The sequence below is a fragment of the Phyllobates terribilis genome, unplaced genomic scaffold (assembly GCF_046119375.1).
Source record: "Phyllobates terribilis strain yellow unplaced genomic scaffold, ASM4611937v1 Scaffold_5__5_contigs__length_657084704, whole genome shotgun sequence".
NCBI classification, from domain to species: Eukaryota; Metazoa; Chordata; class Amphibia; order Anura; family Dendrobatidae; genus Phyllobates; species Phyllobates terribilis.
In genome coordinates, this window is record NW_027362765.1 from 41,982,349 (window position 1) to 42,009,636 (window position 27,288).

Below are 27,288 nucleotides of genomic sequence, written 5' to 3' on the forward strand. Positions count from 1 at the left end.
CATGAACAAAGTATCTCAACTTCAATTCCATAACCCACCCTAAACCCAAATCCCAACATTCCAGAGAGAACCATTTTCAGAGCGGTTCTAGAATAACGGAGTATACCGTTCGTAGAAGATAAAACGTGAGTAACAATTAAAGCGATAGCATCATTAATATTCTATCTCTAATTAGAAGATTTGTGGGCAACTCTGGAGTACCCAACAAAGGACTCCATATCTTTTTGAATTTGCTAATAGACTTACGTTTATGGTAGACTCCTCTTTCCGACCAGATTATATTATTTATCCTTCATTGTAGCTTTCCCATAGATGGAGGTTGTGTGTCTAACTAGTGAAATGCAAGAAGTTTACGTGCTTGAAATAAGATACGAGAGATACCTATGAATAGGGGCAAGCCGAGATCCACTCCATCCTGAAATATTCACAATATACAGTACATATACGGGGATCTGTTAAGAATTTCACTCCATATACCCTTTCTATCAAGGATATAACCTCACTTCCACATCATAGGCATCAAATATGCCTCATCAATCCCACACCACACCTAGGATATCGCCATGATGCAAAATCACCTATCTTGTGTAAAAAGCTTGGAGTTTTGTATACTCTGTGAATTAAATATAGTTGAGTGCCTTTGGGATTCATTATAGATTTTAATACATTGGTGGCACAGTGGGGTTGAACTTGTTATTTATATAAATTATTTATATAACTTTATTAATGATTATCCGATGGTTTTCTTCAGTGGTCCTCTGGGCACGGTGGGCAGCACATGCACAGATTGAGAATCAGTATAGATTGTTACGGGTCCGGGTGGTGGAACCTCTGTGCTGCGGTGCAAGGAGGGACCAGAGAGGCATAACTAAGTGCCTACTCGGACCGACCCAGGTCACACGGCGGCTCAGTCGACTCCATGAACCAGGGTGGGACCCGTGCAGGTGGACCAGGTGCCACTCTGGGAGAGACCTTGTGTGAGAGCAGGTGACACCCAGGGGTCAGAAGACAGAAGCTGACCGGTATAGCGGATGAGCACGGCAGGAAGGCTGACAGGTGCTCCAGGTAGGCCAGCGGGTGGGCACGGCAGGTAACTGGCAGAGACAGGTGCTCCAGGTAGGCAAGCAGGCGGGTACGGCAGATAACTGGCAGGTGCTCCGGGAAGACAGGCTGGCGAGCACGACAGGTTACAGGCAGGTGCTCCAGGTAGGCTGGCTGGCGGGCACAACAGGTAACAGGCAGGTGCTCAGGGTAAGCAGGCTGGCGGGCACGGAAGGTAACTGACAGATGTTCCAGGTAACCAGGCTGGCGGACACGACTGTAGATAGACTGGAGGACAGAACTGTTAAACAGGCTGGCGGGCAGGACTGACAGGCAGCGGGACCTGAGGGCTGGGGAGAGTGTTAGCACACGGAACAACAACCTTGCACAGGCACCTCCATTTTGGAGGAGGTGCCTTATATAGGAGAAGTCCTCCAGCCATTGGCCGGGGACTTTTGAGGACGGCGCGTGCAGCCCCTTTAAAAGGGAGGGTGCGTGCGTGCCCTAAGGACAGTGCCCGGGAAGCTGCGCGCGGTGCGCGCCACAGCAGCAGCGGAAGAGCAGTAAGACGCCAGAACAGGACTGCAGCGGTGAGGGGAACGGCGTCTCTGCCCGACAGGAGGCAGAGACGCCAATGCTACATAGACTTTCAGAAGCAACTGCGAATGCGCCGCCACCACTATTTTGTTGGAGAATTAATGTTTTTGGGACACAATAGAAAGTTCTGCTCAGGCGTGCTAATTAAAAAGGAGGCAGGTCACTAAGGGATCAGGGACCTGTCATTTAAACAGGAGACAGACGGAGAGGCCAGAGAAACAAGAAAGGAGGCAGCTCATAGTCTCGCCCCGATGAACGAACAAATGATTACAGCAAAACTTTCAACACTAATTACACAAGAACCACAAAATGGATTTCTTCACTGGAAGTATCATTGTAATCAGTATTACAGCACTAATATGGCAATCACTGTAGTTTACATAGCAAAATCCTACTGACAGGTTCTCTTTAAGGACATGAATATGGAGTCTCCTCTGTTTAAATATGTTTAACAAGATTTAATTACCTAGAAATGCATTTCCTGATTTCTAAGCCTGAAAATGGCTTCTCTCCATTGTGACTTCGCTGATACTTAGCACAACATGGTTTTTAGTTAAAACACTTCCCAAATTCTTTGCATCGGAGCAGCTTATACCATGTATGAATTGCTGATGAGTAACAAGATCTGACTTCCGTTTAAAATATTTCCCACATTCCAAACAGGAATAAGGTTTCTCCCCTGTATGAGATTTTTGATGGCCAATAAGATGTGATCTCTGAGAAAAACATTTCCCACATTCTGAGCATGGATATGGCTTCTCGCCTGTGTGACATCTCAGATGCATAACAAGATATGTTTTCCGAGAAAAACATTTCCCACATTCTGTGCATAAGAACGGCTTCTCCCCTGTGTGAATTCTCTGATGAAATACAAAATCTGACTTCCGTGTAAAACATTTCTCACATTCTGAACATGAATAAGGCTTCTCCTTGTGAATTTTCTCATGTCTAACACGTCTTGAATTAGTTGTAAAACATTTTCCACATTCTCTGCACAAAAACGGCTTCTCTCCTGTGTGACATCTCAGATGAGGTACCAGATCTGACTTATGTGTAAAACATTTCTCACATTCTGAACAAGAAAATGGCTTCACTGCTGTGTGAGTTCTCTCATGTGTAGTGAGATTCCAGTAACGGTTAAAACACGCTCCACATGTAGAACATGAATACGGCTTCCCCACCTTGTGAATCCTCTCATGTATAACAAGTTTTGAATTAGTCCTAAAACATTTCCCACATTCTGAACATGAAAATTCCTTTGCTTTTGTGTGACTTTTCTCAAGTTTAACAAGATTTAATGTATCTTCATAACACTTTCCACCTTGTAAACATGGATTCTCCTCTTTGGGAGATCTCTCATGTTCAACATCCTTTCTGTTATTTTTCTGTAATGAATCAGGAGACAGGAGCTGTTGAAAAGGGTCAGATGATGAATCTTCGCTCTGAAGGGCTGATGGTAGATCTGGGATACTGACTTGCTCTTCATATGCAACTTCTGTGATATCATGATCAAATAACTCAAAATCTGAAGATCTCACATGTCTCTTTGGGCTTCTGATATAATCACCTGCCGGGAATAAAATGTATTTTTTTATTATTGTATAATATCATTTTAATATAATATTGATCATGTGTAACATTTCTATAAATCAATATGTGATAAACCCAGACTTCTGATAAATCACTGTAATGTCATGTAGTGTCATTAAGGCATTTACTAACAATCATAGACCACAACTTTACATTTCTTTGAAACCACAGCAAATACATGAGTGAAAAAAGTTTTATAATTCAAAGCTTAGAATACTGAAACATCCCATAATATCCATGCAACCGTATATAAAAAGGTCTGGATGGTCTGACGAATAAGCGATTTCTTGGTCTTTATATGGCTATTTTAAATAAGATGAATATTCCCCAATCTACTTACAGAAAAGTAACTGGGATATTAGCAATATTAACCCTTTAACCCCTTACCGACATACACTGTACATGTACGATGCACGTCAGTAGCAGTTGAATGGAGCAGGCTCATGGAATGAGCCTGCCCCATATCCAGCTGATAATGGCTGTGAGACACAGCCAACACCTGCCTCTAACAGCCACAGGTGGAGCAGAGCAATTTTGTAAGGTGCTGATGGAGATATCTTAAGTCCGGAGGACAATGTGTTGTTTGGAGTGCCCGATAAGAATATGTACAGTGGTGGCCAAAAGTATTGGCACCCCTGCAATTCTGTCAGATAATACTCAGTTTCTTCCTGAAAATGATTGCAATCACAAATTCTTTGGTATTATTCTCTTCATTTAATTTGTCTTCAATGAAAAAACACAAAAAGAATTGTCCTAAAGCCAAAATGGATACAATTCGACACCAAACCTTAAAAAGGGGGTGGACAAAAGTATTTGCACTGTCTGAAAAATCATGTGATGCTTCTCTAATTCGTGTAATTAACAGCACCTGTAACTTACCAGTGGCACCTAACAGGTGTTGGCAATAACTAAATCACACTTGCAGCCAGTTAACATGGATTAAAGTTGACTCAACCTCTGTCCTGTGTCCTTGTGTGTACCACATTGAGCATGGAGAAAAGAAAGAAGACCAAAGAACTGTCTGAGGACTTGAGAAACCAAATTGTGAGGAAGCATGAGCAATCTCAAGGCTACAAGTCCATCTCCAAAGACCTGAATGTTCCTGTGTCTTCCGTGCGCAGTGTCATCAAGAAGTTTAAAGCCCATGGCACTGTGGCTAACCTCCCTAGATGTGGACGGAAAAGAAAAATTGACGAGAGATTTCAACGCAAGATTGTGCTGATGGTGGATAAAGAACCTCGACTAACATCCAAACAAGTTCAAGCTGCCCTGCAGTCCGAGGGTACAACAGTGTCAACCCGTACTATCCGTCGGCGTCTGAATGAAAAGGGACTGTATGGTAGGATACCCAGGAAGACCCCACTTCTTACCCCGAGACATAAAAAAGCCAGGCTGGAGTTTGCCAAAACTTACCTGAGAAAGCCTAAAACGCTTTGGAAGAATGTTCCCTGGTCAGATGAGACAAAAGTAGAGCTTTTTGGCAAAAAGCATCAACATAGAGTGTACAGGAAAAAAAGAGGCATTCAAAGAAAAGAACACGGTCCCTACAGTCAAACATGGCGGAGGTTCCCTGATGTTTTGGGGTTGCTTTGCTGCCTCTGGCACTGGACTGCTTGACCGTGTGCATGGCATTATGAAGTCTGAAGGCTACCAACAAATTTTGCAGCATAATGTAGGGCCCAGTGTGAGAAAGCTGGGTCTCCCTCAGAGGTCATGGGTCTTCCAGCAGGACAATGACCCAAAACACACTTCCAAAAGCACTATAAAATGGTTTGAGAGAAAGCACTGGAGACTTCTAAGGTGGCCAGCAATGAGTTCAGACCTGAATCCCATAGAACACCTGTGCAGAGATTTCAAAATGGCAGTTTGGAGAAGGCACCCTTCAAATATCAGGGACCTGGAGCAGTTTGCCAAAGAAGAATGGTCTACAATTCCAGCAGAGCATTGTAAGAAACTCATTGATGGTTACCGGAAGCGGTTGTTCGCAGTTATTTTGGCTAAAGGTTGTGCAACCAAGTATTAGGCTGAGGGTGCCAATACTTTTGTCTGGCCCATTTTTTGGAGTTTTGTGTGAAATGATCAATGATTTGATTTTTGCTTCATTCTCTTTTGTGTTTTTTCCTTGCAAGCAAATTAAATTAAGATAATAATACCAAAGAATTTGTGATTGCAATCATTTTCAGGAAGAAACTAAGTATTATCTGACAGAATTGCAGGGGTGCCATTACTTTTGGCCACCACTGTATGGTTACCTGTTTGTCCTAGTTACTTTAATATGATCCCAATTCAAAAGGCATCATAAAGCAACATAAAAAAGACAATTTATTGTTACCTATTATTACCAGTTCAAGACCGGGCCATTTCTCCCCATATCTGACGAAACATATTTTTGGATTTTTTCAAACATATGGTTTAACCCATTCACTAACAAGCCAGTTTTCACCTTCCTGACCAGGCCAATTGTTTCAATTCTGACCAATGTCAGTTGAGGTAATAACTCTGGAAGGCTTCAACGGATCCCAGTGATTCTGAAACAGTTTTTTTCATGACATATTGTACTTCAAGTTAAGGGTACTTTTAGGACAATATTTTTGGCATTTACTTTTGAAAATATCGGAAATTTGGCAAAAATTAGCATATTTCAAACTTTGAATTTTTATGCCCATAACGACCTTGGACATCTCCCTGTATTTGATGCGGGCTACAGCGCTGAGCCCGCATTTTTCCCTGCACATGACAGCTGATCTGTTGCATCTTTCCCTGTACATGACAGCTGGTCTGTCGTGATTGCAGCGTTCCGATGGGTTGTCATGACAGCCGTGGTCTATTGAAGACCCCAGTCTTTGTCACTGTAAATCTCCTATGAACGCCAGCGCGTGACCGGTATTCATAAGAGATCATGATTTCTACTAAAGTCCTGCTGTGTGTAGTACAGGCGATTGGAAGATAGTAGCTTCAAGTCTCCAATGCGGCTAATAAAAAGTAAAAAAAAACGTTTAAAGAAACCCCCAAAAAGTTCAAATCGCCCCTCTTTTATTTTTAAAATAATTAAAAAACAAGTTCACATCACCCCCTTTTTCCCCATTCAAAATAAAAATACACGTTTGGTATTGCTGCGTTTAGAAATGTCCAATCTATCAAAATATAAAATACCGAATTTTTTGAACTATAAGACGCACTTTTTTCCTCTAAAATTTTGGAGGAAAGTGGGGGGTGCATCTTATATTCTGAATGTATATGGACTATATGTTGTGACTGTGGGTGGTGTGGGGGAGCGGCAGTGGCGGTGGAGAGGGCACAGGAGGCAGGAGCCACCTGCTGCAGCCTACACTGTGGCCACCTCTAAAGAATATGAATATTCACTGCTCCCCATGCCCATGGGCATGTGGAGCACTGAATATTAATTTTCCTTAATAGCGCTCACACAGTACCGCAGCGAGGCTCTTGCAGCAGCCAGCGGTCAGTGTGCCCGCTATTAAAGTTCATGAATATTTACGACAACCCATGGGAGTGGGTTGTAGAGAATATTCATAGACTTAAACAGTGGGCACGTTGACCGCTGGCTGCTGTAGGAGCCGCGCTGCGGTACAGTGTGAGCGCTATTAGAGAGAATGAATGGTCACTGCTCTCCACACACACAGTCAGGGCGTGGGGAGCAGTGAATTTTCCGGCACAGCATCTCAGTGTAAGGGAACATGGCGTCATCGCCATGCGCAGCTCACACTGAGATCAGTGCTGGCTGCAGAGATGGACACAGCGCTGGAACACAGGGAAGAAAGATGAGTAGAACTAGTGTTTATTTTTTTTGTGTGCAGCATGGGATAGGGGGTGACAAGCATACCAGGAAGAAGGATGAGGGGGACCAAACATACCAGGAAGAAGGATCAGGGGGGCCATACATACCAGGAAGAACGATGAGGGGGACCATACATACCAGGAAGAGGAATATGGGGTGCCATACATACCAGGAAGAGGGATGAGAGATTAAGAGTGCCATGAATACCAGGATGAGGGGTGCCATGCATACCAGGATGAGGGTTGCCATGCATACTGGGTTGAGGGGTGCCATGAAACCAGGATGAGGGGTGCCATGTATACCAGGATGAGGGGTGCCATGCATACCAGGATGAGGGGAGCCATACATACCAGGATGAGGGGTGTCATGCATACCAGGATGAGGGGTGCCATGCATACCAGGATGGGGATGAGGGATGTCATGCATACCAGGATGGGGATGTGGGGTGCCATGCATACCAGGATAGTGGCTTTGAGGTTCCATGCATACCATGATGGGGATAGGGGCCACATATAACAGGAAGGAAGGGCCATATATACTAGGATGGAGGATATTAACAGAAATGGGGGACATTACCCCTTGATCAGTGTCAGCTGCAGGCCCACTCCCCCATGACAGAGCATCATGACCACATTTTTTGCTTACATTTTTTTTTCTATTTCCTCCTCTAAAACCGAGGTGTGTCTTACGGTCCGGTGCGTCTTGAAGTCCGAAAAATACGGTAAATGAATCCAATCGGTAAACGGCTGAGTAAATGGAAAATTAAATTTTTTTCCACAAAAATTTTGCTTTGGGCAAAAGTTTTAATTTTCAAAAGTGAAAATAGGAGAAAATGAGGGGTAAAATTTGATACACAATGTCTCCTGAATGCGCCAATGCCCCATATATGGTCAAAAACTACTTTTGAGGCACAGTGCAAAACTCAGAAGAGAAGATACTGGAGCTCAGATTTTGCTGGGATGGTTTGAGGGTGCCATGTCACATTGGCAGAGCCCCTGAGGATCCAGAACAGCAGAACCCCAAAAAAGTGACCCCATTTTACAAACTAAACCCCCCAATTAACTCATCTAGCGGCACATGTGCCACACAGAAATCTATACCATTGGGGGGTAAAAAAAAAAGAATAATTACATTTTTACCACTAAAATATTGTTTTAGCCACGAATTTTTAATTTTTATAAGGACTAATAGGAAAAAATGCACCTCAGTTTATTGTGCAATTTCTCCTGAGGGCGCCAATACCCTTCATGCAATCGGGAAATACTTTTCAGGCACAATGAAAAGCTCAGAAAGGAAGGAGCACCATATTGTAGTGCAGTTATGGAATACTTTATAACACAATATTCAAAAATGTTTTTAAAATCCGAAATGTTGGCCTACTGAAATGTATGTTCAGTAAATGCACTCAGTACTTGGTCGTGGCTCCTTTTGCTTCAATTACTACATCAATGCGGCGTGGCATGGAGGCGATCAGCCTGTGGCACTGCTGAGGTGTTATGGAAGCCCAGGTTGCTTTGATAGCAGCCTTTAGCTCGTCTGCATTGTTGTGTCTGGTGTCTCTCATCTTCCTCTTGACAATGCCCCATAGATTCTCTATGGGGTTAAAGTCAGGCGAGTTTGCTGGTCAATCAAGCACAGTGATACTGTTGTTTTTCAACCAGGTATTGGTACTTTTGGCAGTGTGGACAGGTGCCAAGTCCTGCTGGTGAATGAAATTTCCATCTTCAAAAAGCTTGTTGGCAGAGGGAAGCATGAAGTGCTCCAAAATTTCCTGGTAGAAGGCTGCGCTGACTTTGGTCTTGATAAAACACAGTGGACCTAAACAGGCAGATGACATGGCTCCCCAAACCATCACCGATTGTGGAAACTTTACACTAGACCTCAAACAGCTTGGATTGTGTGCCTCTCCACTCTTCCTCCAGACTCTGGGACCTTGATTTCCAAATGAAAATTGGAACTCTAGGACCTTGTGGAGTGTGTCAATGACTGCCTTCTGGACATCTGTCAAGTCAGCAGTCTTCCCCATGATTGTGGAGCCTACTGAAACAGACTAAGGGACCTTTTTAAATGCTTAGGAAGCCTTTGCAGGTGTTTTTGCTAATTATTTTAATTTACTGAGATAGTGACGTTTGTGTTTTCATTGGCTGTAAGCTATGATCATCGCCATTAACAGAAATAAACACTTGAAATAGATCACTCTGTTTGTAATGACTCTATATAATATGAGTTTCACTTTTTGTATTGAAGAACTGAAATAAATTAAATTTTTGATGATATTCTAATTTAGTGAGATGCACCTGTATTTATATAGCACTTTAGCAGAAGCGGTGAATCGAAACCAAAAAAACTGAAAGATCACAAAGGTCACAACACATTATACAAAATGGTACCAACCAGTGACTGAGAACAATCTGTGACTTCTCTGCATTTGGTGGTTACTACTGACCTGGGTAGTCATATGTAAGTATCTCCTCTTTACACTGCTCATCACCCCTCACATATGTCTCTGTAGGATTAATATGGGTCAGATCTTTACCCTGAAACAAATATTGGAAAAGTCACAGACAAATGGAGAAGTCACATCTATGATCAGCTCTAATCCTGCCATCTCCTCCGTTCTCATTACACAAGTATAAAACATATAATACTGGTGGATAAAAGAAGACTGAACACAAGACCTTCACAGCCGTCTACACATCATAGAGGAGATCTCATGACACCTTCTCTTCATCTACCTGATGATCCTGAGGAACATTGGGATTTTCTTGTTTACAGTCCTGTGGAAGAAGAGGACGGGGACATCTCTCTGGTGTTGTCTTCTTACTGGATAGAACTGGAGGAAACACATACATGGACTGAATTCATTCTTTACATGCAGATAATTATAGGCCGTGTGTATTTAGTCCTGTGTGTTACCTGGTGATGTGAGGGTCTTGGGAACCTCCATCATGACGTCCTTGTACAGATCTTTGTGTCCTTCTAAATACTCCCACTCCTCCATGGAGAAATAGACGGCAAAATCCAGACACCTTTTAGGAACCTGACACATACAATGATACCGTCATCCCCCCTGATCCCTTCATAGTGTTACTGTATAATATCCCAGTGTCACCTCTCCAGTCAGCAGCTCAATCATCTTGTAGGTGAGTTCTAGGATCTTCTGGTCATTGGCGTCCTGATGTATCACAAAGTGAGGTGGAGGCCCCGTGATTGGGCTCAGGGGTCTTCCCCATACCTCAGACACAGGGGTCTCACAGCGCTCACTAGAGGTCTTCTTCACTACTGTGTAATCCTGGTTATGGAGAGAAACATTAATAAATCTCACTACAGACATTTCCAGAGTCCTCACCTCTCCAGTTCTGTCCATCTGTTATTCCCATAGATAAGAATGATGTAATGTGACATCATCAGGATCTCTCACCTCTCCAGTAAGCCGGAAGAGGATCTCTAGGGTGAGGTGTAATATCCTCTCCGCCATCTTGTCCCTGTCCCTATCCATCCTTGATGGGTCAATCAGGAAAATTCTCTTATATAAAAGATCTCCAGAAAGAGCATCCGATATTGTAGCGACCTGAATGGGAAGATGAGAAAATGAGTAAAATCATAAACAAAAAACAATTTCTGAAGATAATAAAGGGAAACATATGAGGAGATATAAAGCAGCTTCTTCATATTTCAGGACAGATTATGTCACACCCTCACATGAACCCTGCAGCTAATCACTGGCCACAGAGGTGTTACCAACATGTATGAGAAATTAATAAAAGGAAAACAACCACCACCAGGGCCACTTCACCTACAATGACCACGTGTGTAAGAGTGAAACAGCAAGTGATTACTGTACTAGAGGAAATTTATTCGGGGATCCAAAATTTTTGTGAGGCACTTATAGTACGCACACAAATATTTCTATATGCTGCACATAACACATCTACATCTCTGGCTGCTATGGTCATAAAAGGGGACAAACTTATGGTGTGGCCCCCATGCTCCCCTGACCTCAACCCCATTGAGAACCTCTGGAGCATCATCAAAAGGAGTGTCTATGATGGCGGGAGGCAGTTCACATCTAAGCAACAGCTCTGGGAGGGTATTCTGTCCTCATGCAAAACAATTGAAGCAGAAACCATCCAAAACCTGACAAATTCAATGGACGAGAGAGTTCAGAAGCTCCTTTCGAACAAGCGGTCCTATGTGCAAATGTAACATCACCTAGAATAAAGTTTTGAGTTGAAAACTGTATGATTTCAGTTTGTAATAACCTGCTAATGCTTATAATTTCAAAAATGACCATTTTTTTGTTCTTTATTAAAATGAAAAGGTTGAAAACTCTGCTGTGCATAATAATTTGGAACATGCATTTTGAGTGCAGTTTGAGCTTTTTATTTTTTTTTAAATATACTGTTATCATAGGCAGTTTGTACAAAAACCTTTCAATTGTACTCTAATAGTTATTTGACTGGAAAATTACAATGACTGCAATTCATATAGGTAATTTGGGAAAATCTGAGAAAATATTATTTGCATAATAATTTGAAACACAGTGTAGTTACGCCACTCCGGTCCCTCCTAGTACCATGGCACAGGGGGTCCACCATCCGGACCCGTAATAGATTCTTCTCACATCTTTGGCAGATAATGTGCATTTTTTTTTCCTCAACACGTTTTTTGCATCAAAACTTTTGATATCTTACCAATTTCAGAAGTGCTGCATCCCTCTGTAAGACTGGCAACAATTTTTAGCTTTTCAGTCAGTTAAATCTCTTTTTTGGCCCATTTATAACTTTGACGGGTGATTTGCGGTTCAATTTAAATGCTCATGGGACATTTATGTTATGGCTATTACTAATCATGCACTTATGTTATTTCAGTATCTATCTAAATTCGGGGCCTGCACACTGTAGCATCTAATGAATGGCTGATTTCCTTGGCTATTACTACAAGTACATGAGAGGGGGTTACATATAAAATACAAGTATAAATTACAGTGAACAAACTAACAATGACAGACTGGTACAGAGGGGAGAAGGCGCTGCACTTGTGGGTTTACAGTCTACTGGATAATGGGGAAGGATACAGTAGACTGGGAGGGGGGCAGCAGCTCTGGTGGTGGTAATGAGGTGGCAAGGAATTATTGCAGGCTGCGGTGAGGCAGCAGCGGGGTCAGTGCAGGCAGTAAGCTTGCTTGCGTTTTCAAGTTCTGTCTCAAAGTTCCGCAATTGGCAGATAATTGGACGTGTTAGGGCACAGAATTTCAGAGTATGAGGGATGCTCAGGAGAAGTCTTGGAGGCGATTGGGTGAGGAACGTATAAGTGGGGAAAAGAGAAGGTCTTGAGAGGGCCGGAGATTACATGTTGGAAGGTAACAGAAGATTAATTAGGAGATATATGGAGGAGACTGATTATGTACGGCTTTGTAGGTCCATGTTAATAGTTTGAACTGGATACGTTGGAGAATTGGGATTCAATGAAGGGATTTGCAGAGGGGAGTAGCAGAGGAATAGCAAGGAGAAAGGTGGATTAGTCAGGCAGCAGAGTTTAGGACTGACTGGATAGGTGTGAGTGTGTGAGCAAGGAGGATATTGCAGTAGCCAAAGCAGGAGATGATGAGGATAATGGTTGTGTAAATGGACGGATTCTGGAAATACTTTTCAGCTGGAGAAGGCAAGAGCTTGGATGTGCGATTTATAGGACAGGTCAGAGTCGAGGATTACTCAGAGGCAGTGGACTTGCAGTACAGGGGAAAGCGTGATATCATTTATTGTGATAGATAGATCAGGTAGGGGAGTTAAGCGAGATGGAGGAAAGATGATGAGTTCAGTTTTGTCCACATTGAGCTTTAGGAAGCAAAAGGAGAAGAAGGATATGGCTCATAGACACTCAAAGATTTTGGACAGCAGAGAGGTAGATCTGAGTATCATCAGTGTATATATGGTATTGGAAGCCTTGGGACTTTATGAGTTGTCCCAAATGGAGAAGAGTAGGGGTCCCAGAACAGAGCCTTGAGGAACACCAACAGAAAGAGGGCAGGATGAAGAGGAAGTGTGCGAGTGAGAGTTAAAGAAAAGAGGATTCTTAGTAGGAGGGAGTGGTCGACTGTGTCGAACGCAGAGGACAGGTCTAGACCTTGATATGCTTGAATATGCACGATTATGTTTCTTTCTTAAACTTACTGAGCGTTTGTCATTGGCACTGTATTGTCATCGCGCATGCACATACAGGTGCATCTCCCAAAATTAGAATATCATCAAAAAGTTAATTTATTTCACATCTTGAATACAAAAAGAGAAAGTCATATATTATATAGAGTCATTACAAACAGAGTGATCTATTTCAAGTGTTTATTTCTGTTAATGTTGATGATTATGGCTACAGTCAATGAAAACACAAAAGTCATTATCTCAGTAAATTAAAATAATTAACAAAAAAAACACCTGTAAAAGCTTCCTAAGCGTTTAAAAAGGTCCCTTAGTCCGTTTCAGTAGGCTCCACAATCATGGGGAAGACTGCTGACTTGACAGATGTCCAGAAGGCAGTCATTGACACACTCCACAAGGTCCCAGAGTTCCAATTTTCATTTGGAAATCAAGGTCCCAGAGTATGGAGGAAGAGTGGAGAGGCACACATTCAAAGCTGCTTGAGGTCTAGTGTGAAGTTTCCATAATCAGTGATGGTTTGGGGAGCCATGTCATCTGCCTGTTTAGGTCCACTGTATTTTATCAAGACCAAAGTCAGCGCAGCCGTCTACCAGAAAATTTTAGAGCACTTCATGCTTCCCTCTGCCGACAAGCTTTTTTGAAGATGGAAATTTCATTCTCTAGCAGGACTTGGCACCTGTCTACACTGCCAAAATTACCAATACCTGGTTGAAAAACAACAGTATCACTGTGCTTGATTAACCAGCAAACTCGCCTGACCTTGTCAAGAGGAAGATGAGAGACACAAGACCCAACAATTCAGACGAGCTGAAGGCTGCTATCAAAGCAACCTGGGCTTCCATAACACCTCAGCAGTGCCACAGGCTGATCGCCTCCATGCCAAGCTGCATTGATGTAGTAATTGATGCAGAAGGAGCCCTGACCAAGAGTTGAGGGCATTTACTGAACATACATTTCAGTAGGACAACATTTTGGATTTTTAAAACATTTTCAAGCTTTTGTTATAAAGGAATCTAATTTACGGAGATAATCACTTTTGTGTTTTCATTGGCTGTAAGCCATAATCATCAACATTTACAGAAATAAACACTTGAAATAGATCACTCTGTTTGTAATGACTCTATACATGAGTTTCACTTTTTGTATTGAAGAACTGAAATAAATTAACCTTTTGATGATATTCTAATTTTGTGAGATGTACCTGTACATGCCAATATATATTACAGATGTGTGCCCCTTCATTTGCATACGTGAAGGTCACTCATGCCAGGATGCAATCGGTATTCACTCAGGCACTGTTGCAGCATCCAGTGACCAGTCACTTCCACTATGCGTGAGCACTTTGGACTTTCACACAACTTTATTAAAACTTGTCTTTCTGCACAACTTGTCTTTTTCCAGATCTTCAGCCACAGACACTCGGCCTCCAATTTATTTACAAGAACCACGCCCTGGGGTGGGGATATGTGAGCAGCCATTCCCTTCCATCTCTTATGACTGCTCGTAAAAACCGGCCCTGATTCGCCCTATTAACCCTCTCAGCACTACGTGTGCTGGAGCATGCTTTTCCCGGGTTTACATCACCGAAGCTACCAACTTCGGTGATACATATTTCCCCTCAAGTACCTGTCTGGGCTTGGCACCTTCCGCTAACAAACAGTGGACCCTCGACAATGCGTCAGCATTGCCATGCAGTTTACCAGGCCTATGCTCTACATGGAACCAAAAATCCTGAAGGACTTGGAACCACCTGGTCACTCGGGCATTGTTTCCCTTCTTTCTCCTCATTAACCTTAGTGGTGCATGGTCAGACACCAGCCTGAACTTCCTGCCTAAGAGGTAGTGTGGCGCCCCAGCGGGTTCAGTCGCCACAGAGGTACTGCATATCACCCAGAGGTGTGGTAACTCACTCTCAGGTAAGGATAGAGTGCGGCCTGGGACCCTAACACCTGCATCCAACACTACACTACTCCAGACCAGCAGGAGGGGCAAGATGCGCTGCTCCTCTGCTGAGCCCTGTCCCTGGCTGGAGTTGGGGGAACCAAGAGAGGGGGAACCATGTAGTGGGTGTGGGTGGAGGAAGGAGTTTTGAGGAACACTTCAGCAGGTGTATAAAAAGGGATGGAACCATCTAGAAGGGTTCCAGTCAGAGGAGGACAGTGAGGGGAGCAGGAGCTCTGCAGGAGCTCGGCTCAGGCGGAGCGGGCCTAGTGAGAGGCCCAGGAGGTGAGACTGACAGAGGAGAGGAACAGAAAGGAAGGCTCCAGGAGTGAAGAAGGGATCCCACGGGTACTGGCAGTGCTGGAGGCCACCCGTACGCCCGAATCTACCAGGCAGTGGAGGGATCGAGCCGCAGAGGGGACCGGCCCCTAACTAGTGAGAATTACAAAGTTCAACTAGAAATCGGAGGCTTCTGTACTTTCAGGGTGCAGTTGCCACATCCGCACTCAAGTCGCCAAAAAGGTAACCACATAGGATCCAGGGAACTCCAGGTTGCCCAGAAAGATCCAAGGATACCGGTTTGGGACACTGTTTGCAAGGCGCAGGGCAAGAAGGGTGAGAGCCAGTGCAGAAAGACGGCTGAGAAGGGCATATAGGACGGGGTCCTGTCAGGCACTCTTGAAATACCTAAGGGATTGCTGAACCCCTGCCCGATGAAAGCAGCACGACGTGGGAAGTTATGATCTGCAGTTGTAACCAGGAGCAAAGTGGGAGCTGTGAGTAAATCCGGAAGACTGCACCCCACTGTCTCTGTGAATTATTACTGCTGCGTCATCACCCCCTGCACTACACTGCACCACAACCGCTACCTCAACATCTACAACATCTACACCGCCCTGGAGCTAAGCTCTACCTGTGGAGAGCTAAACCAACTCTGCTGGATTAACAACAGATTCAGAGGACCTGCTCCGCAGCAGCGGCTCCCTTTAGCCGCATACCACAGGTGGCGTCACGAACATTAAAAGAACTTTAAATCCCCTTTATGAAATCATTCCACTTTTCATTGACTGCCCTGGGTCACGGAGCGGTTCACTGCCACTGTGACATCCCCAGCCCCAACGACCGGCCCGGCTACCGAGTACCAGGGGGTGCGTCAGTAGTATCTTAGAGAGTGTCCAACGACCACTTGATGGCCAAACATTCCTTCTCCACTATGGAGTAATTCTTCTCACAAGATGTCAGCTGCCGTCTTAAATACATTATTGGGTCCTCTTCTCCGTTCATCTCTTGTGACCGGACAGCACCCAGCCTGGTATCTGACGCATCCGTTTGGACCACAAACTCTTTAGAGAAATCTGGTGCCACCAACCCTGGCTGTTTACACAGGGCTTGCTTTAGTTCCTGGAATGACGTCTCAGCTTCTGGAGACCACATAGCCATAGCCGATTTTGTCCCTTTAAGGATGTCTGTCAAAGGGGCGACTATCATGGCGTAGTTAGGGATGTACCGGGGATAGTAGCCCACGATGCCCAGGAACACTCTGACCTTCCATTTTGAGAAAGGTTGTGGCCAACCCTGGATCGCGTCAACTTTATTTGTTTGGGGCTTTATCTCGCCTCTGCCTACGACATAGCCCAAATATTTGGTTTGCTCCATGCCCATGGCACATTTCTTCAGGTTGATGGAAAACCCCACCTTCCGTAGAGAATTGAATATCGCCTGGACTTTGCTCAGATGGCTTACCCAATTCTTGCTGTAGATCACGATATCATCCAGGTAGGCCGCTGCATATTTCTTGTGGGGAGCTAGGATCCGGTCCATGGCTCTCTGGAAGGTAGCTGGAGCTCCTTGCAATCCAAACAGCATCTTTGTGTACTGGAAACACCCATCTAGCATTGAAAAGACCATCTTCTCCTTGGCATCTTGGGATATAACAATTTGCCAATACCCTTTTGTGAGGTCAAGGGTGGTAATGTACCTGGACGACCATAGCCGTTCAATTAGTTCATCTACCCTCGACATTGGGTACGAATCAAACTTAGAGACCTCATTCAGTTTCCTATAGTCATTGCAAAACCGCTATTTTCCATCTGGTTTCAGCACTAAGACTATGTGACTGGACTAGCCAATCTTGGACTCTTCAATGACACCTACACTCAGCATGCGCTTCACCTCCTTCGAGATTACCTCTCGGCAGGCTTCAGAAATCCGATATAGCTTCATGTTCACTCGGACATGAGGCTCCATAAGCATCTCATGCTCTATGATCTGAGTACACCCCAGTAGAACCGAGAACAGGTCTCTGTTCCGCTGCAGCAACTCTCAGCATTGTTGCTTTTGGACACGTGACAGCGATTCTGCCACCTTGACCTCTCCCACCTCAGCTTCTGACTTCACCACCAAACATGGAGCTTCCACGGGCTCCCTATCTCGCCATGGCTTAATCAGGTTGACGTGGTACACCTGGTAGGGCTTCCTTCTCCCTGGTTGGTGGAATTTAGAGTTGACATCGCCAACCTTTTCCACTACTTCATAGGGGCCCTGCCACTTAGCCAGTAATTTACTCTCCACGGTAGGTACCAGTACCCGATCCCCAGGATTGAAGTGTCTCACCCTCGCCGACCTATTGTACACCCTCAACTCTGCTTCTTGGGCTCTGAGGAGGTGTTCTTTCACAATTGGCATCACCTCTGCAATCCTCTCACATCTGGGACACATGTTCGATTACACTCCTGTAGGGTGTAGACTCTGCCTCCCAGGTCTCCTTTGCTACGTCCAGGAGTCCGCGGTGGTGTCAGCCATTCAACAGCTCAAAAGGGGAGAATCCAGTAGAGGCCTATGGGACCTCTCTGATGGAGAACAGAAGGTACGGCAGTAGACAGTCGCAGTCTCGGGTGTCTTTCTCTACGACCTTCTTCAACATGGCCTTCAAGGTTTTATTAAACCTCTCTACTAAGCCATCCGTCTGTGGGTGGTTGACTGAGGTCCTGAGTTGTGTGATTTGCAGGGTCTTGCACAACTCCCTCAACCCCTTTGACATAAATGGAGTCCCTTGGTCCGTTAGGATCTCTTTAGGCAACCCAATCCTGGAAAAGATATGGACCAACTCACGGGCTATACACTTGAAGGATGAGTTTCGTAGGGGTACGGCCTCCGGATACCGGGTAGCATAGTCCAGTACCACCAGGATATACTGATGTCCTCTGGTGGACTGGACCAGGGATCCTACTAGATCCATGGCAATGCAATCAAACGGGACCTCAATGATAGGCAGTGGCACTAAAGGGCTATGGAAGTGAGCCACCTGGGAGGTCAGCTGACAGTCGGGACAGGACCTACAATGATTCACGATCTCTCGGTGACAACTCCGCCAGTAGAACCTCGGAAGGATCCTTTCCTGGGTTTTTTCCACCGCCCGATGACCCCCTAAGACATGTGCATGGGCCATATCTAACACCCTGCGTCTGTACAGTCCTGGCACTAGTAACTGCAAGATTACCTCTCCTCTAAGCTTGGTGACCCAATATAGTAACTCCCCATTTACAGCAAAGTACCGCTATCATTTGTCAGCCCCTGGCTCTTGATCAACACCATTCAGAACAGTAACATTATCAAAAGCCCATTTTAGAGTTAAGGCTCTGAGCTGGGCTATTCCAAAGTTTCCCCCGGACACCTCCAGCTCAGGGATGTTGGCCTCTGGGGATGCTGCCTTATCCTCATCCCCAACAAGCACACAAAAAGGAAACCCATCGGCGGTGGCCTGCAATGAGGTTTCTTTAGGAGCGACCTGGTTGTTACCTGAACAAGTCGGCATCCTTCCTTTCTCCCACATGTCCCAAAACAAGGCAAAGTCCCGCCCTATTATAACAGGGTGCAACAGGTCCTTGACTATGCCCACCTCATCACTCGGGCCACAGGGACGTCCCATGGAAACAACGGACGCCGACATTCTTCCCAGGAATCAGCCGATGAGGAAATGTGGCCCTCACTAGGGTTACCAAACTCCCCGAGTCCAATAAACCAGTCATTTGCTGACACGGGGCATGCCTGTGGTCCCTCGCCTGGTTGAGGAACAGCACTGCAGGCAGGATATGCAATATACTAACAGCGCCGTCCTGCACTGCAGTCCATTGACTCGTTTGTTATGGGGCAACGGGCGGCTGTGTGACCTGGGGTGTGACACCTCCAACAAATTACAAAATTGGATGGGGCCTTTGGCAGCAACTCTGACTCCTCCTGGGCTCCAGGATGCACTCCCGATGTGGCTCTAGTGCCCCTCTTTTGGGTATCCGCCCCCTTTGGGAACCCCAGTATGGAGATGCTACGACCCCTGGCTAACCCAAAGAACTCTCTACCACCTAGTTCCTTTCCGCCAAGCCCACCAGGTCATCGACATTACGGGGATCTCCCTGGGCAACCCAGGATTGCACCGACTTTGGAAGGGAGTGTATGAACCTGTCCATGACAACTTTCTCCACCATCACTTTTGGACCAGGTGTAGGAGGTTGAACATTTGGGACTGGGGAGCTTTGTCATTTCAATGGGCCCAGTGGTGCACCCGTTGCACCCTGACAGTCAGAGTCACTCCCAAGTGCGCCAAGATCTCTGTTTTCAATTTGGCATACTCCTTTGTGTCCTGCAAGGCCAAGTCATAATAGACCTTCTGTTGCTCTCCTGTTAAATATGGTGCCAGAATCTCCGCCCACTGCTCCGCAGGCAATTTCTCCCGTTCCGCCACCCTTTCAAATACAGTCAGGAGCGCCTCGACTGCCATGGATCACATGGACTAGGAGCTCCATCTGCTGCTTGTGCTACTGCTGCTGCTGTTGCCACTGCTGCGGCTGTTGCCACTGCTGCTGTTGATGTGACTCGCCCCCTGGGCCGTGGGGTACCCGGAACCGGCCTTCAGTACGATGCTGGGGGTAGTAGTGGCAACCCGATCCCGTGACTCAGGGTGGTCGGACCAAAGTTGTGGCAGTCTATTTATAGATTTGTGAATGTCCGACTACGCCACCCGTGGATTGCGGTCAGAGATAACCGCCGCTGCGAGGCAAACCACTGAGGCTGGTGTTGGGGTGTAGCACAGGGGTAGGACAACTCCCCACGGGAAAAGTGTAGCCTCAGGGCAGTGTAGGTGCATACTGGGGGTGATGGTGCCGGCGCAGCAGAAATCACACAGAGTCTAATGATGCAGTCCAGGGTCTTTTACTCACCGTTGTTATCCAAGTCACTTCTGTCAGCAAGGACTGCCCGAGCCGTGCTGCGTCCACCAGGTGAGGAGCTCGGTCAACCCCCAGGCAATTCATGAGTATGGCACAGGACCCCCTTCTGTCCTTTCTCTGGCCTTTCGTGCCCCACCAGTGTCCTGACTTCTGTCCGGCTACCGCGGACCGTGTCCGGTAAGCGTTGGCCTTCACTTCCTGATATCCTATATGGTGCCTTCCTAGCAGGTGTAGCGGGGGGTTGCACCAATAAATGGTCACAACCTCAGGCTCTTGGCTGAGGGTAGATTCGCCTCCACCAATTTATGGATCCGGTACCTTTCCACAGCCTGACCCTTTCACCCGGTATAATGGTGTATGCAACGGTTGCTGACCGTTCTGCACTCTTAGGGTCCCTTCTGCCTTCTTGTTTCTGGAGCCCTTCCACTCCTCTGTCTCTTCTCCTTCCTTCTCCTTCTTCTCTTCTCCTCTCTGGCCCCGGCCTTCTTTAGGCCTGCCTCGTGGAGCTGAGCTCAGGCTGGGCCGCTGCTCCCTGTCAGCTCTGACTGAACTGAACTCTGAACTTCACCTTGACTAAGATGGCTCCCACCTTTTATCTGCTTCTCTGTGTCTGAGCTCAGGTGACCTGCACCCAATGAGCTTCTTCCTATGCTCCAGAAACCGCCCCCTTCTGCTCCTACACCACTGGGTTCTCTCCCCCCTCCCCACTCCAGCCAGGGACATGGTCAGTTGTGCCTGCAAATGGGAGCACCGTCGAGCTGTCCCCCGGAAATGGGGAGTGTGTATGTGTGTGCAGCTAACTGAGCCCTGGTCCACACTCCATCCTTACCTGGGAGGGAATATCACACCTCTGGTTGATGTGCAATACCCCTGTAGCAACCGAACCCTCGGGGCGCTACAGATGCTGCTGGAGAAAAGCCTGCACCAGTTGCTTTATCAGCTCCTCCATGCTGCCAGACGTCACAGTTTCCTGTAGCAGTCACACTGCTATTTGGGATTTGTGCCCGTGCTTCTAGCACCAATTGTAGGGTTTTACTCACTCAGCCGCGTTAGAGGTAGGCACAGGAAACAGTTTCTTTAAAACAAACGTTCATGGCAGGTTTATTATACCTTCATAAACCGCACTTTTAGAAGTAAACAAAAGACAGCCTTGTACGGCAGAGAGTAACAAAAACAGAAAGTAAACAGTCCATACAGTAGTGCAGGTTCGCCAGCTCACGGTCAGTGTCCTTTAGTACAAACAGGCTGAAGGTTTCCAAACCTCCAGCCACTGACACTCAATGAGACACTAGGTCTCCATTTTATTTACAAGAACCACGTCATGGGGTGGGGATATGTGAGAAGCCATTCCCTCCCATCTCTTATGACTGCTCGTACAAACTGGCCCTGATACGCCCTACTAACTCTCTCAGCACTACGTGTGCTGGAGCATGCTTTTCCTGGGTTTACATCACCGAAGCTACCAACCTCGGTGATACATATCTCCCCTCAAGGACCTGTCCGGTGGCCATCTTACTTTATATACAGTACAGACCAAAAGTTTGGACACACCTTCTCATTTAAAGATTTTTCTTTATTTTCATGACTATTAAAATTGTACATTCACACTGAAGGCATCAAAACTATGAATTAACACATGTGGAATTATATACTTAACAAAAAAGTGTGAAAAAACTGAAAATATGTCTTATATTCTAGGTTCTTCAAAGTAGCCACCTTTTGCTTTGATGACTGCTTTGCACACTCTTGGCATTCTCTTGATGAGCTTCAAGAGGTAGTCACCGGAAATGGTCTTCCAACAATCTTAAAGGAGTTCCCAGAGATGCTTAGCACTTGTTGGCCCTTTTGCCTTCACTCTGCGGTCCAGCTCACCCCAAACCATCTCGACTGGGTTCAGGTCTGGTGACTGTGGAGGCTAGGTCATCTGGTGTAGCACCCCATCACTCTCATTCTTGGTCAAATAGCCATTACACAGCCTGGAGGTGTGTTTGGGGTCATTGTCCTGCTGAAAAATAAATGATGGTCCAACTAAACGCAAACCGGATGGAATAGCATGCCGCTGCAAGATGCTGTGGTAGCCATGCTGGTTCAGTATGCCTTCAATTTTGAATAAATCCCTAACAGTTTCACCAGCAAAGCACCCCCACACCATCACACTTCCTCCTCCATGCTTCACGGTGGGAACCAGGCATGTAGAGTCCATCCGTTCACCTTTTCTGCGTCGCACAAGGACATGGTGGTTGAAACCAAAGATCTCAAATTTGGACTCATCAGACCAAAGCACAGATTTCCACTAGTCTAATGTCCATTCCTTGTGTTCTTTAGCCCAAACAAGTCTCTTCTGCTTGTTGCCTATCCTTACCAGTGGTTTCCTAGCAGATATTTTACCATGAAGGCCTGCTGCACAAAGTCTCCTCTTAACAGTTGTTGTAGAGATGTGTCTGCTGCTAGAACTCTGTGTGGCATTGACCTGGTCTCTAATCTGAGCTGCTGTTAACCTGCGATTTCTGAGGCTGGTGACTCGGTTAAACTTATCCTCAGAAGCAGAGGTGACTCTTGGTCTTCCTTTCCTGGGGCAGTCCTTATGTGAGCCAGTTTCTTTGTAGCGCTTGATGTTTTTTGCAACTGCACTTGGGGACACTTTCAAAGTTTTCCCAATTTTTCGCACTGACTGACATTCATTTCTTAAAGTAATGATGGCCACTCGTTTTTCTTTACTTAGCTGCTTTTTTCTTGCCATAATACAAATTCTAACAGTCTATTCAGTAAAACTATCAGCTGTGTATCCACCAGACTTCTGCACAACACAACTGATGGTCCCAACCCCATTTATAAGGCAGGAAATCCCACTTATTAAACCTGACAGGGCACACCTGTGAAGTGAAAACCATTTCGGGTGACTACCTCTTGAAGCTCATCAAGAGAATGCCAAGAGTGTGCAAAGCAGTCATCAAAGCAAAAGGTGTCTACTTTGAAGAACCTAGAATATAAGACATATTTTCAGTTGTTTCACACTTTTTTATTAAGTATATAATTCCACATGTGTTAATTCATAGTTTTGACGCCTTCAGTGTGAATGTACAATTTTCATAGTCATGAAAATACAGAAAAATATTTAAATGAGAAGGTGTGTCCAAACTTTTGGTCTGTAATGTATATTGTAAGGTGGCTAATGGTCGCATAGTCGATGGGGGGTATGTGTCACAGATATGGCTGGTCTCTATGATGTAACCCGGAGCGTTTCTCTAGTGCAAGTAAGCACTAAGAGGATCGTTTTTGCACCTGGGACTGGGTTACGGGTAGTTTAGAGATTTGGGCGGCTCAAGCTACCCACATACTATAGGGTGTGGTTAACAGCCTATATAATGGAGGCTGTTATTTGGCACATGGTCTGTGTGTCTGAAGGGAGAAGGCCTCCTGTGGGTGGCCGTCTCCAGACTGGGCCGTGTACTGGATGCCTAACAGCCTGTGTGACCACAGGCTTGGTTAACCAGAGTCTTTGCTCAAAGGACTGTTTTCTTTGTTTATGCCTGCACTAAAGGCTGTTTGTTTGCATGTTGACCGATTTATGAAGCCAATAAACCATTATGGACATTTAAAGGAGCTTGCCTCTCATCGCACCTGAGTGAGTATAATCCCTACAATTGGTGTTAGACGTGCAGGCAGTGTTCCAAGCAGACACGTGTGACTGCTATTAGAAGAACAGCATGTCCTGGGTGAAGTCTGCCATAAATCAGGAAGTAACACCGGACAAAATGGAGGACCTGCTTAAACATTTGTTACAGGCACAGCAGACGCAGCAAGCGCAGCACCAGCAGCAGCATGTGCAGCACCAGCAGATGCTACAGCAATAACAAATGGCGCAACAAGTGACCACTAAGCTGCTGATGCAGCAGATACAGCTCCAGAAACAGCAGCATCAGGATCAGTATCGTCCACAGTAGCAGCAGATCGAGTTGCTGGCACGGCAACAGCTCCGACAAGGTCAGTGAGCGACTTTTTCATCAGGAAGGCGGTAAGGGGAGCCCTTTCTGATGGTGTTTGAAAGGGGAGCCCTTTCTGATGGTGTTTGAAAGGGTCGCCGAGAGAGACTTCCGCCAGAGCAGTGGGCAGAGGTGCTGGCGCCTGACGGGGGAGCCCGAGAAAGCGTACTATGACCTAGCTTTGCAGGATGCTAAGGAGTATGGAAAGCTAAAGACTGAGATTTTTGGCACGCTTGGGGGTGACAATGTCTGTCAGGGACCAGTGGGTCCACCACTGGGTGTATCATCAGAACAAACCACCTCGCTCCCAAATGTTTGACCTGTTGCACCCGGTCCAGAAGTGGCTGCAGCCAGAGTCCTCTACACCTGCGCAGATGGTAGAGCGAGTGGTGATGGACAAGTTTGTGCACTCCATGCCGAGGCCAATACAGACTTGGGTTGCCCAAGGTGATCCCCGGAATGCTGATGTACTGATTGGACTGGTCGAGAGATACCAGTAGGTTGAGGGTTGCTTGGGAAGGCAGCCCACTCCATACAGTCCCAACAGGGGCGGAGGCAAAAAAGGGGGTGGGGCGTCCAAGCTCCAAAGGGGCGGGGGAGGTGGTGCCCAAGGTCCCTATGGGTGATGTTATTTGCTGGAGGTGCCACGGCCCAGGCCATATTGTCGCCTGTTGTCCCCTGACCCCCGAGCAGATGGACTGCAGCATAAGATGCTGCTGTTCTTATTATGCATATCTGGCCTGCAGTGTGAATTGTCCATCCAGCGAGGGTCCACCAGCATGTCCCGTAAAGGTGAATGGTTGGCAAGTGAAAGCACTACTAGACTCCGGGAGTCTGGTGACCCCGGTGAGGACCACACTTCCTCTCCAAGTGATCCCGGGGAAAAAAGTCGAGGTACGGTGCATTCATAGTGATGCTAAGAACTATCCCATAGCCAGAGTGGACATTGAAACGGCCCACGGTACTGAGTCTCACAAGGTCGGCGTCGTTGCACCCCATCAATATAGACCGGGACTTTTGTTTATTTTGGGATCTGTGGGGGAAGGGTTCAGGGTTCGCTGGAGCGGTTAAGAAACCAGGTAACCCTGAAGAGGTATCACCACACCCAGGGTCAGACGGGTTTCCCTTTTGTGTTCTTGTGGGGGATGAGGAGGTAGGGTCTCCTGAGTTTGACACTTCTGAGTTAGGGGTGACTAGCGAGAATTTTGGGTCTGCCCAACATAGGGACCTAACTCTGAAGGAAGCCTTCAATAATGTAACGGTCATAAATGGGGTTGCACAGGAATCGGGGGCTGACACAAGGTTTCCCTATTTTATGATAAGTGGGGAATTGTTGTACAGGGTCACGAAAGTAAGGGAGGAGCAGGTGGAACAGTTAATAGTGCCGGGTCCCGATAGACGGAAGGTGTTGGACATGGCCCATTCACATATCTTGGGGGGACATCTAGGGGTGGAAAAAATGCAAGAACGGATCATGCACAGGTTCTATTGGTCCGGGTGTCACCGGGAAATATTAAAATATTACAGGTCCTGCCCTACGTGTCAGTTAACTGCCCCACCTCTCACTTTCGAAGTCCCCTCGTGCCATTGCCCATTATTGAAGTGCCGTTCGAGAGAATTGCTATGGACTTTGTCGGTCCCCTGGTTAATCGGTTCATGGGAATCAATATATATTGGTCATCCTAGACTATGCCACATGTTATCCTGAAGCAATTCCCCTGAGAAACTCCTCAACAAAGAGCATAGGAAGAAGGAAACCATATCAGATCTAACCATGTCAACCTCATCAAGCCATGGCAAGACAGAGAGCCAGGTGAAACTCCGTGCTTTCTGGACAAGCCAGAAGGCGAGGTCGGAGGTGCCGCCTTAGCGGAGACACTGTCTAGGCCCAAAAACAGCAGTGCAAGGGCTGCTTCAGAAAAACATCGACCTGTTCTTGGAATTGCCGGGGTGCAAAAAGGTCGTAGAACACAAAGTTCTGATGGAGCAACATGTGCGTGTAAACTTGAAGCCCTATCTCCAAGGAGGTGAAGGATATGTTAAAACTCGGGGTCATTGAGGAATCCAAGAGCGGTTGGTCGCACCCAATTATCCTGGTCCCAAAGGCCGATGGTGAATGGAGGTTCAGCAATGACTATCAGAAGTTGAATGAGGTCTCCAAGTTCGATGCATATCCCATGCCACATGTCAATGAGCTGATCGAAAGACTTGGGCCAGCAAGGTACATAACCACCTTGGATTTGATGAAGGGATACTGTCAGATCCCCATGGCACAGGGAGCCAAGGAGAAGACAGCGTTTTCTACGCCGGACAGATGCTTCCAGTATATCTGGATGCCGTTTGGACTGCAGGGGGCCCCTACAACCTTCCAGAGAGCTATGGATCTAATCCTTGCACCCCATAACAATACGCCGCAGCGTACCTGAACAATATTGTTATCTTCAGCCCGGACATGGAGAGTCATCTGGAAAAGGTCCAGGCGGTATTTGATGCTCTAAGGAAGGCGGGGTTTTCAATAAACCCGAAGAAATGTGTTATGGGGAAAGAAGAAGCCAAATACCTGACTTATGTAGTGGGTAGAGGCAAAATCAAACCCCGAATCAGTAAAGTGGAGGCAATCCAAACCTGGCTAAGACTGTTATAAAAAAAAAGCAGGTTAGAGCCTTCCTGGGGATCGTAGGATGCTACAGGAGGTTCATCACAAACTTCGCCATGATGGCCGCACCCGACTGACCTCCTTAAGGGGACGAAATCGGAATTGGCCAAATGATCTGAAGAGGCAGAGACGGCCTTTACACTGTGTGCAGAATTATTAGGGAAGTTGTATTTTAGAGGATTATTTTTATTACTGATCAACAACTATGTTCTCAATCAACCCAAAAGACTCAGAAATATCCAAGCTTAATATTTTTGGAAGTTGGAGTGGTTTTTTTTTTAGATTTGGCTATCTTAGGAGGATA

At 46.1% G+C, this 27,288-nt stretch overlaps 1 protein-coding gene across 1 annotated transcript in view; it reads right to left on the bottom strand.

Annotated features, from left to right (window-relative positions):
- Positions 1–228: 228 nt before the first annotated feature.
- The window catches only part of LOC141270650 (uncharacterized), a 63,423-nt gene continuing 36,363 nt past the window's right edge, over positions 229–27,288 (bottom strand). Inside the window, exons 2-7 of the mRNA XM_073680737.1 lie at positions 10,446–10,595; positions 10,137–10,316; positions 9,941–10,064; positions 9,760–9,857; positions 9,471–9,561; positions 229–3,205 (exon numbers count right to left, since the gene is read on the bottom strand). Of these exons, the coding sequence (XP_073536838.1) occupies positions 2,127–3,205; positions 9,471–9,561; positions 9,760–9,857; positions 9,941–10,064; positions 10,137–10,316; positions 10,446–10,523 (1,650 nt within the window). The 5' untranslated portion in view covers positions 10,524–10,595 and the 3' untranslated portion in view covers positions 229–2,126. The remainder of the gene's footprint in view (positions 3,206–9,470; positions 9,562–9,759; positions 9,858–9,940; positions 10,065–10,136; positions 10,317–10,445; positions 10,596–27,288) is intronic.